General features: G+C 47.0%; 1 protein-coding gene across 1 annotated transcript in view; it reads left to right on the forward strand.

Annotated features, from left to right (window-relative positions):
- The window catches only part of LOC124621841 (myotubularin-related protein 13), a 232,503-nt gene that overhangs the window by 192,353 nt on the left and 26,645 nt on the right, over positions 1-13,505 (forward strand). Inside the window, exon 30 of the mRNA XM_047147285.1 lies at positions 4,169-4,350. Coding sequence (XP_047003241.1) covers positions 4,169-4,350 — 182 coding nt within the window. The remainder of the gene's footprint in view (positions 1-4,168; positions 4,351-13,505) is intronic.

Here is a 13,505-nt window from a genome sequence, read left to right on the forward strand (position 1 = left end):
TTCGAATGGTTCGCCCTTGCTGATACACACTCGAGTGACCACTTTCCATGTGTCCTTCGGTTGCAGCCACAACTGCCATATATGCGCCCGAGACGCTGGAAGTTTGCCCAAGCAGATTGGACACTTTTTTTGTCTCTAGCGACATTCGATGACCATCACTTTCCTAGCATCGACGATGGGGTCACTCATATTACAGACGTTATTCTTACAGCTGCGGAACGTTCAATACCTCGCACCTCCGAATTGCCCCGGCGCCCCCCAGTTCCTTGGTGGATCGAGGCATGCCATGATGCAGTACATGAGTGGCAGCGTGCTCTTCGCGTTTTCAGACACCATCCTACTTTGGCCAACTGTATCCGCTATAAGCAGTTCCGCGTGCGGTGCCGTAGCATCATCCGCGATAACAAGAAGGCAAGCTGGGATGTCTTTACTAGCTGATTTAACACCTTCACTCCCTCCTCGGAAGTTTGGCGTCGGATTAGATGGTTATCTGGTGCACCTAGTTTCTCCCCCGTCTCTGGGCCCACTGTCGTGCATGATACATTAGTGGACCCCGTTGCAATTTCTAACTCGTTGGGTCAACACTTGGCTGAGATTTCGAGCTCTTCAAATTACCCGCCAGCGTTTCTCTCAAAGAAACGTGCAGCGGAAGAGTGACCTCTTGCTTTCTCCTCTCAAAATCGCGAAAGCTACAATACTGTTTTCTCCATGCGGGAACTCCAGCATGCACTCTCTTCTTCTCGCTCCTCCGCCCCAGGACTGGATGGATCCACATACAAATGTTGCTGCATTTATCATACCTTGCGTTACCTTCTTCGCCTTCATAATCGAATTTGGACTGACAGTACTTTTCCCAGACGATGGCGGGCAGCTATCGTCGTTCCTGTTCCGAAACCTGGAAAGGACAAACATCTCCCCTCTAGCTATCGCCCCATTTCTCTCACGAGTAGTGTATGTAAGGTTTTGGAGCGTATGGTGAATTGTCGTTTAGCTTGGTGGCTGGAGTCCCGCAGTCTTTTAACACCTGCCCAATGCGGTTTCCGAAAGCATCGTTGTGCAGTTGACCATCTTGTTGCTCTCTGCACTTATATCATGAACAATTTTCTCCAGAAACGCCAAACAGTAGCAATATTTTTTGATTTGGAGAGAGCATACGATACCTGTTGGAGGACAGGCATCCTCTGCACACTGTTCTCTTGAGGCTTTTGCGGTCTGTTGCCCCTTTTTCTTCGCGAATTTATGGCAGAGCGCACATTTAAAGTGCGGGTGAACACTACTCTCTCCCGTACTTTCTCCTAAGTAAACGGGGTACCCCAGGGCTCCGTGCTAAGTGTTGTACTGTTTGCCATTGCCATAAATCCAATTATGGATTGCCTCCTTCCTGATGTCTCAGGCTCACTCTTTGTGGACGATTTTGCGATCTACTACAGCTCTCAACGGACCAGCCTTCTTGAACGACGTCTTCAAGGCTGTCTCGATCGCCTCCACTCTTGGAGCACTGAAACAGGCTTCCGCTTTTCTCCCAGTAAGACCGTTTGTGTTAATTTTTGGCGTCGTACGGAGTTTCCTTACATCTAGGACCTGTCAACCTTCCGTTTTCGGACGTCGCTAAATTCTTGGGTCTTACATTTGACAGAAAACTGTGCTGGTCCTCCCACGTTTCCTATCTTTCGGCTCACTGTCTGCGATCCCTCAACACCCTCCATGTCCTGAATGGTACCTCCTGGGGAGCGGACCGAGTTGTCCTTCTCCACCTCTATCGCACCCTAGTGCGCTCGAAATTGGACTACGGAAGCATAGTTTACTCCTCTGCTCGGCCGTCTATTCTTCGGCGTCTCGACTCTATCCACCACCATGAATTACGTTTAGTGTCTGGAGCTTTTTACACCAGCCTTGTGGAAAGCCTTTATGCTGAGACTGCTGAACCTCCGCTGTCCAATCGGCGAGCTGTCCTTCTGAGTCATTATGCTAGCCATTTGTCTTCCATGCCTGCTAATCCGGCCCATGACATTTTTTTCGACACCTTCTTGGATTTAGGGTATGCAGGCCGCCCTTCCTCCCTACTACCACCGGGAGTCCGCTTCCGTCAACTGCTCCATTCTCTTTCCTTCCGCTTTCCTAAAACTTTCTTGACAACTTCGGGTACAGCACCGCCTCGGCTCCGTCCCCGGACCTGCCTGCTCCGTGACCTTTGTCAGTTTCCCAAGGATGGTACCCCTTCACTTGTTTATCGTCGGGCATTTTCTGCTCTACGTGCACAAATGAAGGAAGCCACATTTATTTACACTGATGGCTCAAAAACATTGTTTGGTGTAGGGAGTGCCTATATTGTTGGCGACACCTCAAATCGATTTCGGCTTCCCGACCAGTGTTCGGTTTATACTCCGGAGCTTTACGCTGTTCTCCAGGCTGTCCAGTACATCCGTAGCCATCAGCGGATACAGTATGTTATCTGTTCAGATTCTCTCAGCTCTCTCCTCAGTCTCCAAGCTCTCTACCCTGTCCACCCTCTGGTCCACTGGATTCAGGACTGCCTACGCTTGCTCCACCTGGGGGCGTCTCGGTGGCGTTCCTCTGGATCTCAGGACACATTGGTATCTGTGGAAATGAGGCGGCCGATATAGCGGCCAAGGCTGGAGTCTCTCTTCCTCGGCCAGCTATTCAATCGATTCCCTTCGCCGATCTACGGAGTATTTTATGTCGTCGTGTTGTTCTTTTATGGCACGCACATTGGTCAACACTTCCCCATAATAAATTGCGGGACATGAAAGCTCTTCCTTGTGCTTGGACCTCTTCCTCCCGAACGTGTCGTCGGGAGGAGGTAATTTTAACTAGACTCTGGATAGGGCACTGTCTTTTTAGCCATCGACATCTTTTAAGCGGCAATCCTCCCCCACTCTGTCCCCACTGCTCTCAGCTGTGGACGGTAAGACACCTTTTAATTGAGTGCCCCTATTTTACTCCGTTACGCGCCCGTCTACAGCTGTCGCCTGATATATCGTCAATTTTAGCAGATGACACGCGCTCGGCCGATCACGTTCTCAAGTTTATTAGTGCCAGTGAAATGACGTCAGTCATTTGAAGCTTTTTTTGGGGACAACCAACCCCTTTCTGTATTGGTTTTTTAAGCTTTCCTTTTGCTTTTAGTTTCTCAAATTTTTTGAGTTTCGTTCCCATTGCTGCTGGTTTCCATTTTCGTTTTTTACCTTTTCATAGGTCACAGACCGGGCGCTAATGACCATAGCAGTTTTGCGCCCAAGGGACTGTAGACTTTAGTATTTCACGTAAACTTCAACATGGTACTGCTATGCTACCCCTTCCTAAAATTGTGTCCGAAAATGAGGTTCATTATGTCAAACATTTTGCCCACCACACCTAGAATAGATTTTTGTCACCTTGCCAATTTTTGCGGCATCTCCTGAAATAAAAATGGGAGGGGGGGGGGGGGGGTTCTTAACAGAGAGAAAACAAAGGGATCCTGTAAGGTTCTGTTTTCACCAGTTGAGGTATGGAGCACTAAAAATTATTTCATAAACATGTAATCATCTGCATGTAGAAGAGTTCAGTTTTTTTCATACTGCCACATATTAAAGGCTTTTTATCTACTTTTACAACATGGTCTGTTTTTATTTAGTTCTTAATGATGTGGCACTTGTTGTGCCATCAAGATTTAGTACCTTCAAAAACTAGAAACATTCATTCCTAGATTAGAAAGTCAAGTAAAAGGTAAGCAATATGTACTTATTTTTAGCTGTCTTCTTCATTGTTCCTCTTTTTTAATGGAAAAAACCTCTACATGTTGAGGTTACTCTTACTACTTCTGGCCACAGTTCGTACCTATTTGGATTACATCAGTGACCTTACTTTTAATATATGACATATGTGTTTGGATAAGTGAGCTTGACAACTGTACAGCAGGGTAAAGGGGTGCCTATATTTTAAAATTGCACTTCATATCACACATTATCTATCATAGGAAAAGTATTTTGTAAATAATTCTTGAAGAATATTTTCATTATGTGCTGTGATTTTAGGATTGTGCAATGGCCTGATGATGTTACTTGGAACCGAAACTAGTAGGCATTAGATAAAACAAATTGCGACTGTTGAACAAAGCAAATAATTATTTTCTGATGGAATATCTACTTACGATATTTTACATCATTAGGTTCTGCGGCCCCAATCCTTCTTGCCCTGTCTAGAAGTATGGCAATATTATCTTGGAGAACAGCTTTCTCATGGTCCAAGCTATGATTTGGAGGTTATTCAGCTTGACTCTCAGCAAGAGGAGGAGGCTGAAGCTGCTGACGGAATTATCAACAAATCAGCTCGTAAAGTTGTCACTATGGGGTAAGTAGCATCTAGAACTTACTTTTTCAATAGTAGGTTCCAATTACATGAGTTCTTCCTTAACTTGACTACTTCCTCATGCCTGAATTTCCTCCTTGGTGATTGAATCTGTAGAACATATCCGAATGAATAATGTAATAACAATGGAAGTTCATGGATGGGGGGAGGAAAGGTGACCACTTATAGGAGACTGGTGTATGGCGCACAGGAATACACAATATAAAACAATTAAGTGTAGCTTTTGAGCTCTTGCACTATCTGAAGTAGGTGCACCGCCCCCCTACCCCCCCCCCCCCCCTCCCCAAACACACACACACACACACACACACACACACACACACAGTACAGTTAGACTAAGGAATATTTATTATTGAAAGTAGTTACCTGGGTTGATGGAGGTGGGAGAGGTGATGCATGAGGCAAGGTGGGAATGGCGGTGTATAGGCATGGGAGAAACTGAACAGTTAAAACTAATAATGATATTTTAGTTCCGAAATAGTGGTATTTTTAGTATTTGTTTGGTCTCAGTTATAAAAGGTGGTTCTTATTTTTTACTAACAACAGAGTAAAAAAAATCAATTAGCCATAGCAGAAGTGCTAAACTTGTTCATTTTTAAATAAGCATTTTTTAAAAAAGAAGTTTGAAACATTGTATCATTATAGGAAACAGGTTAGTGATCAGTGCTATTTTAATAACAATGCTGACAAAAAAGAGCAACAAGCCCATGGCAAAAGAATTCATAGAGCATTGCTGAGACAATAAGGTCCCTGTTGCCACGTGTCACGGCTCTAGGTTAGGTATGCGTGTACATACAGTGTGTAAGATTTGCTCCTACATGATAGTTCTTTGCTGTCATCACTGAACATCTGTTGTATTGGAGAATGGCACCATTCCCAGTCTGGAAACCCCCTGCAGGTCAGGGGGTAATAATAAGCCCGAGGCATTATTGTCTGTCGTAAGAGGCTACTGAAAGGAGTCTCACTTGTTTCAGCCTTTATGTGATGGTCCCATGTAGGGTTTGACCTCCATTTTTCAAAATTTTCCCAAAGAGCGAGCCAGTTGGGGAATGGCGCCTTACATGGTGCATCGTGTCCATCATGTGCTGAGACCTCTCACATCCTCAGTCAACATGGATATGCACTTTTGCTCATTCTCCAATTGTTGGGTGAGGTCACCTTCCTGGGTGCGTATTTTTCCATCAACTGTGCAGTATCGTTTTCTTCACTAACAGTGATAATGGACTTGTTTACTTGGTTGCACCTGATATCCACCATGGTAGCCAGTCCATTGTGGCTGGGCCGCCATGTACCCTGTTGGTTGCAGCCCCCTGACCACAAAGGGATCACTTTGCTGATGCCTGCGCCGTTAACTCCCCACATATGCCAAGGAGTAGATGCCCGTCCCTGTGGGGCATCAGGACTCCTGGCAATGGCCATCCTGCCAGGTGGCCTTCGCTGTGGCTGGGTGGTGCCCTTGGGGAGGGCCCCTGGTTGGAGTGGGTGGCATCAGGGCAGATGACACACCATGGGAGGAACGCCAGACTAAGAATGGCAGTGAAGGTTATTCGCCTCGGTACCTCGTATGTACGAGAGTTGATGGGGAATGTTCCACGTCCTGAAGCCTCAGTTTTTTATGGAGCAGTTAGAGGACAAGTTTGGGGAGGTGGTGGGCTTGTCCAAAATGTGGTCAGGGTTAGTCTTGATAAAAACGGAATCCTCTGCCTAGTCACTGGCACTACTCTCTTGTGACAACCTGGGGGAATGTTTCTGTTACCATCACACCCCATAAGAGCTTAAATATGGTCCAGGGTATCATATTTCACAGGGATCTTCTTTTGCAGTCTGACGATGAGCTGCGCTCCAATTTAGAGCAGCGAGGTGATCATTTTGTCTGGCGCGTCCGCTGGGGTCTGAGGGATAATCAAGTTGCCACCAGTGCCTTCATTTTGGCCTTCAAGAGTGACACATTACCCGAGGTCAAGGTGATGGTCTATCATTCTGATGTGAAGCCATATATCCATCTCCCAATGCGGTGCTTTAAGTTTGGCCATGTGTCTCCCTGCTGTACTTCCAGTGTCATCTGTCGGGATTGTAGACGTCCATCACATCCCAATACGCCGTGTGCCCCGCCTCCCATCTGTGTCAACTGTGGAGAGCACCATTTGCCTTGCTCGCCAGACTGCAGGATTCTCCAGAAAGAAAGGAAAATAATGGAATACAAGACTCTGGATCAACTGACCTACACTGAGGCTAGGAGGAAATATGAGAGACTACATCCTGCACGTATGACGTCAACCTATACCGCCACTGCGACACCGGTTCTACCATATTACATTCCGCTGCATACAGTTGGCTCTCAGAGCTGCGAGACTCCATCTGCCCCCTTGATGGTGGGTGGGTGGGGGGCACATCCCTCCCTGTTGTTCCTGCACCACCTACTTCAGGAGCAACACCCCCCTCCCCCAACCATTGGGGACGTCAGTCCCCACTTCTCAGCCAGAGAAGTGTACGTCTTCTTCGACTCCTCTCACTAGGAAGGGGTCCCTTGGGCCATTCCCTTCCCGGGTTCCTACGAGTGGTAAAGCTGCACCTGCCAGTGGCTGAAACAACCGGAGGTAGCTGGTCGTAGGGCTTCACGGTCCTCCTCACTCCCTGAGACTGAATCAGTGAAGCCCTCCCAGCCACACAAACGTCAGGGGCAGTGAGGAAAACCAAAAGAGAAAAAGACCCCCAAAAACCAAGCCACTATGGTGGCACCCACACCACCGCTACCTACAAGCTCTGCATCTGAGGATGAAATGGCAGATTCTGGCATCTGCTGAGGACCTAGATCTCGCTGGGCCCTCAGACACAATGGATGTTGATCGCACAGGTACTCGTCTGGTGGTAGCAGGTGACCCTGAAGTGTAAACTGCCTCCTTGAGTGTTTCATGCCTTCCCAGTCTTACAATCACGTCATCCTCCAGTGGAATTGTGGTGGTTTTTTCCATCACCTGGCTGAGCTATGGTAACTGTTAAGCTTTACACCTGCTTTCTGCATTGCCCTCCAGGAAACCTGGTCCCCAGCAATGCGGACCGCCGCCCTCGTGACTACAGGAGATATCACAAGAACAATAGTGAATATAATAGAGTGTCAGATGGAGTTTGCGTCTATGTCCTGAACTCAGTATGTAGTGAACCTGTGTCCCTTCAAAGTCCTCTTGAATCTGTGGCTATCAGGATACAGACAACGCAGGAAATGACTGTCTGCAACGTATATCTCCCTCCAGATGGTGCGGTACCCCTGAACCGTATTGGCTGCACTGATTGATCAGCTCCCTAAACCTTCCCTACTTTTGGGAGATTTTAATGCCTATAACCCCTTTTGGGTGGCACTGTGCTTACTGGCTGAGGTAGAGATGTCAAAAATTTACTGTCCCACCACGACCTCTGCCTCTTAAATACAGGTGCCCCCACACATTTCAGTGTGCTACAGGACACATATTCGGCCATTGATCTCTCGGCCTGCAGTCCTGGTCTTCTCCCATCTATCCAATGGAGAGCTCATGACGACCTGTGTGGTAGTGACCATTTCCCCGTCTTCCTGTCACTACCCCAGCATCATAACCACGGATGCCTACCCAGATGGGCTTCAAACAAGGCAGACTGGGTAGCCTTCACCTCTGCTGTCACTGTTGAATTTCCCTCACATGGTTCCATCGATGTTGTGGTTGAGCAGGTCACTACAATGATTGTTTCTGTGGCGGAAAATGCGATCCCTCTTTCTTTAGGGTGCCCCTGGCTAAAGACAGTTCCTTGGTGGTCGCTGGAAGTCGCTCAGGCAATTAAAGAGTGTTGGTTAGCTCTACAGCAATATAAGTGGCACCCTTCCGTAGAGCACCTAATAGCCTTTAAGCGGCTCTGTGCCCGCATTTGGCAGCTTATAAAACGACGGAAACTGTAGTGTTGGGAGAGGTATGTGTCGACTATGCTGTACGTCACCTTCCCAAGTCTAGGCGAAGATCAGAATATTTTTGGGTACCAGACTCCAAAAGGTGTCCCTGACGTTAATCTGAAGGGCATGTTATGTACCAATGCAAACGTGATTGCCAAGCACTTTGCTGAGCACTATGCTCGAGCCTCTGCATCGGAGAACTACCCCCACCCACCCACCCAGCCTTTCGCACCCTCAAACGGCGGATGGAAAGGAAAGTCCTCGTTAACTACATGCCACAGTGAACCCTTTAATGCCCCATTTACAGAGTGGGAGCTCCTCAGCATCCTTGCACATTGCCCCGACACTGCTCCTGGGCCCGATCGTATCCACAGTCAGATGATTAAACATCTTTTGTCTGTCTACAAGCGACGTCTCCTCGTCATCTTCAACCAGATCTGGTGCGATGGCATTTTCCATCGCAATGGTGGGAGAGCACCGTCATTCTGGTACTTAAACCCGGTAAGAACCCACTTAATGTGGATAGCTATCGGCCCATCAGCCTCACCAATGTCCTTTGTAAGCTGCTAGGATGTGTGGTGTGTCGGCGGTTGGGTTGGGTCCTGGAGTCACGTGGCCTATTGGCTCCATGTCAGGGCGGCTTCCGCTAGGGTCGCTCTACCACTGATAACCTTGTGTCCCTTGAGTCTGCCATCCAAACAGCCCTTTGCAGATGCCAACACCTGGTTGCCGTCTTTTTTGACTTACGTAAAGCATACGACACTACCTGGCGACATCATAACCTCGCCACATTGTATGAGTGGGGTCTCCGGGGCGCACTCCCGATTTTTATCCAAAACTTCCTGTTGCTCTGTACTTTGTGTGTCCACCTTGGTGCCTTCCATAGTTCCCCTGTATTCAGGGGAATGGCATTCCACAGGACTCTGTATTGAGTGTGTGTGCCTTTTAGTGGCTATTAACGGTCTAGCAGCAGCTGTAGGGCCATCGGTCTCACGTTATCTTATGCAAATGACTTCTGCATTTTGTATTGCTCCTCCAGTACCAGTGCTGCTAAGCAGCACTTACTGGGAGCCATTCACAAGGCGCAGTCATGGGCTCTAGCCCACGGCTTCCAGTTTTCAGTCGCGTAGTCTTGTGTCAAGCACTTCTGTCATTGTCGTACCATTCATCCAGAACCAGAACTTTACCTTAATGACGATCCACTCACTGTAGTGGAGACATACTGATTCTGAGGACTGGTTTTCGACACCTGATTGACTTGGTTACCTTACCTTCATCAGCTTAAGTGGAAGTGCTGGCAGCACCTCAATCCCTCCACTGCCTGAGCAGCACCAAGTGGGGTGCAGATCTCTCTACGCTGCTGCAGCTCTACAGAGCCCTTGTTCAATCCCGCCTTGACTGTGGGAGCCTGGTATATGGTTCGGCGCCGCCCTCAGCGTTGTGTTTACTCGACCCAGTGCACCACTGTGGCACTCGCCTAGTGACGGGAGCTTTTAGAAGGAGTCCAGTGCCCAGTGTCCTGGTGGAGACCAGAGTCCCTCCATTGCAGATCCAACATGCACAACTGCTCGTCAGTTATGTTGTACACATTCATAGTTCTCCTGTGCATCCGAATTACTCTCTCCTTTTCCCCACCCACGGCGATTCATCTCCCGCATCAGTGGCCCAGGTCAGGGCTCACAATTGCTGATCATGTCCGGTCCCTTTTCTTTGAACTGGAGTCCTTCCCTTTACCACCTCTCCTCAAGGTCCATTCACGTGCACCTCCATAGTGTAAACCTTGGCTGAAGCTTCGTCTGGACCTTTCACAAGGCCCTAAGGACTCCGTTAACCCTGCGGCTCTCCACTGTCACTTCCTCTCATTCTCAACATGTACCGGTGCCATGAAGTGGTTTACACCACTGGCTCGGTGGCTGATGGTCACGTTAGCTTTGCGTAAGCTCATGGAGGACATATTGAACAGTATCCGTTGCCAGATGGCTGCAGTATTTTCACTGCAGAGGTGGTGGCCATATCTCGTGCTCTTGAGCACATCTGCTCATGCCCTGCCGACTCATTTATCTTGTGTACTGACTCCTTGAGCAGCCTACAAGCTATCAACCAGTCTTACCCTCACCATCCTTTGGTAGTGACCATCCAGGAGTCCCTGTGTGCCCTGAAACGGTCCGGTCATTCTGTGGTGGTTGTGTGGATCCCAGGCCATGTCAGAATCCAAGGAAATGAACTTGCTGACTGGCTGGTGAAACAGGCTGCACGGAAACTGCTTCTGGAGGTCGGCATCCCTGTAACTGATCTGCAATCATTATTACGCTGCAAGCTTTTTCAGCTTTGGGAGACAGAATGGCATGACCTCAGTATCCACAACAAACTGCATGCCGTTAAGGAGACCACGAATGTGTGGAAGTCCTCCATTCAGGCCTCTCGCAGGGACTCGGTGGTTCTCTGCTGGCTCGTCATTGGCATCGCTTGGGCGTCTCACAGCTACCTGCTTTGCTGTGAAGACCCGCCTCATTGTCGGTGCAGCGTCCAGTTGACAGTGGCCCATATTCTGGTGCACTGTCCTACTTTGACTGCCCTGCAACGAAATCTTAGGTTACCAGACTCGTTGCCACCGATTTTATCTGACGACACCTCATCGGGCTGATTTAGTTTTACATTTTATTCATGAGGGTGGGTTTTATCATTTGATCTAAGTTTTGGCACATGTCCTTTTCCCTGTGTGTCCTCCGCCCAAGAGCTTTCAGGGTGGAGGTTTTAATGTGTTGCAGAGTGGCTGACTGGCTTCTTTTTATTCTTATGATCAGCCACCCATGGTAACCTGCTTTCTTGTTTTAATATCTTCTCCCTGTTTCTTGCATCTCTTTGGTTTTATTGTCCCCTTTTGTCCATTTAAGTGTTTGTTGCCTTTCTGTCATTCTTGTGGTTTTTTTTCTTTCTTTTGTTTTGTGTTGTAAGTTTTGTTTGTTTTCTTCTCACACTTGTGGCATTGTTTTATTCAGAACAAAGAATCAATGTACTAGCAGTTTGGTCCCCCCCCCCTCCCCCCTCCTCTTTTAAACCAACCAACCAGTCTGGAAATAATTTTACGAAGTGATGCAGCAAGGAAGTATAATGCTTCATTTACTTTAAAAGATTAAAGATTTGTCTGCCATCTCTAAGTAATAATAAAAGAGGAAGGATGTTATGGTAAGAGCAATAAATTGAAAACTTTACAATTTGTTTATAGAATACAATAAAAATAGAAAGTAGATGGTCTGCTGCCTGTGTCTACATAATACACTTTTATCTGCTTGTAGCCTTTGAAAACACAAATTAAAATGAAAAACAGAGTTATTCAGCCTCAGTTCCACCCCTTTAGCACCGACTATTCATAATGCCCAAACAGTATTATGTTCCTCAATAACAACATGATTTTTGAGCAGCGTTTAAAAAAATTAGATTCAGTAAGAGACTACTGGTGATTTTCTTTTGTAGTGTTCAACACTTATCACTATCGAAGAAAAGCAGTGAATAGTGGACAGACAGTTTTATTTGCTTTTTTAATTTAATATTTTGATTCTGTATATGTTGAAACTGAGAGAGTCTAAATTTTTCAATCTTTGTTCGATTTCTACATTTATTACAGGAATAAAAAAAGAAAAGACAGGTTATTTGAGGAACCGGTTCTTTTGAGCAGCTTTAACAGTCAGATTAACCTGGCATAGGAAAAACCGATATAAGAGAAAACCAGTTGTTTCAGTGATAACTGCCATTCCTAGAAGGGTTCATTGAGGCAGATCTTTCGCCATATGACCCAGCAGCTGCACAGAAGACGAAAGTAGTTCAAAGGTTAAACTTATAAGGGATACAGGGGGGGAGGGGAGATCGGTGGAGGAAACAAATGTGGTGGTGAAGAGGGAGGCATTAAGGGGGAGAGTAAGGGAGTAAGAGAGAGGGCTGGAATAATGGGGGAGGATCACACACACACCACACAGAGAGAGAGGGAGAGAGAGAGAGAGAGAGGGGGGGGGGGGCAGTGGGAGCAGTACGCAATCATGATGGGGGAAGACGTGGTGTGAACAGAAGAGAAACAGAAAAGATAAAGTGAGATAGTGGGAAACAGGTTAGCAGAGGTTTAGGCCAGGAGAACTGGGATAGTGCAGATGTGATTGACAGACAGTTCCCATCTGCATAGTTCAAAGAAACTTGTGATGGAGAATCTAAATGGCCTACACAATGAAGCAGTCATTGAAGCAATTAATGTTGTGATGTGCAGCATGATCGGCAATTAGATAGTCCAGTTTGGTCCACTTACATAAAAGGCCTCTGCCATTGTCATGGCCACATAGAATGCTGTATAGTAATTGCCTTATAGCTGATACAAGATGGCCATGCCTTTTATTGGATAGAACATGCCTGTGACTGTACTGACCTAGGTGGTCATGGGTGGATGTGTGAGACAGGTCTTGCACATCTGTCAACCACGGATGTGGAGTGCAGGATTGAGAGTAAGATTGGAGTAGGTATGAACAAGGATATTCTGTTGGTTGGGTGAGTGACAGAACACTACTTTGGGTGATTTTGGTATGATATACCTCTTCTCAATGCATAATGAGATGTAGTTGAAGCCCTGATGAAGGGTATAGTTGAGTCTTTCAAGATCAGGGTGATACTGGGTGATTAGAGGATTGCTGGTCGGTAGCTGGTTAACAAATTTATTGGTGTCAGAGGAGGAGATGCCATGGGAGACCTATTCATGGACAAGCTGGATAGGATATTTTCTGTCATGGTTCTGGTAAGGTTATCAGTATATTTCGACAACTCCTGCTTTCCATTACAGATGAGGTGTCCACAGCTTGTGAGGCAATGTGGAAGAGACTTTTTGACATGGAATGGGTGACAGCTGTCAAAAGTGGAGATGGAGGTACTATTAGTGGTTGGTTGTGCTTGATATGAAGGGACACATTTATGGAGCCATCTGAGAGGTGGAGATCGTCTAGGAAGGTGGTTCGTTGACTTGAGAAGGACCAGGTGAAGCTGATTTGAGAATAGGTGGTAAGTTTATGGAGGAAGGAGCACAAGTTGTCCTTTCATGAGTTTAGATCATGAAAATGCTGTCAATGAATCTGAACCAGACAAGGAGTCTCAGATGTTGAGTGGAACGGAAGGATTCCTCTAGATGGCACATAAATAATTTAGCATAAGAAGGTGCGATACAAGTACCCATGGGAGGACAACAGAT

This window comes from Schistocerca americana, chromosome 7 (assembly GCF_021461395.2).
Source record: "Schistocerca americana isolate TAMUIC-IGC-003095 chromosome 7, iqSchAmer2.1, whole genome shotgun sequence".
Classification (NCBI taxonomy): Eukaryota; Metazoa; Arthropoda; class Insecta; order Orthoptera; family Acrididae; genus Schistocerca; species Schistocerca americana.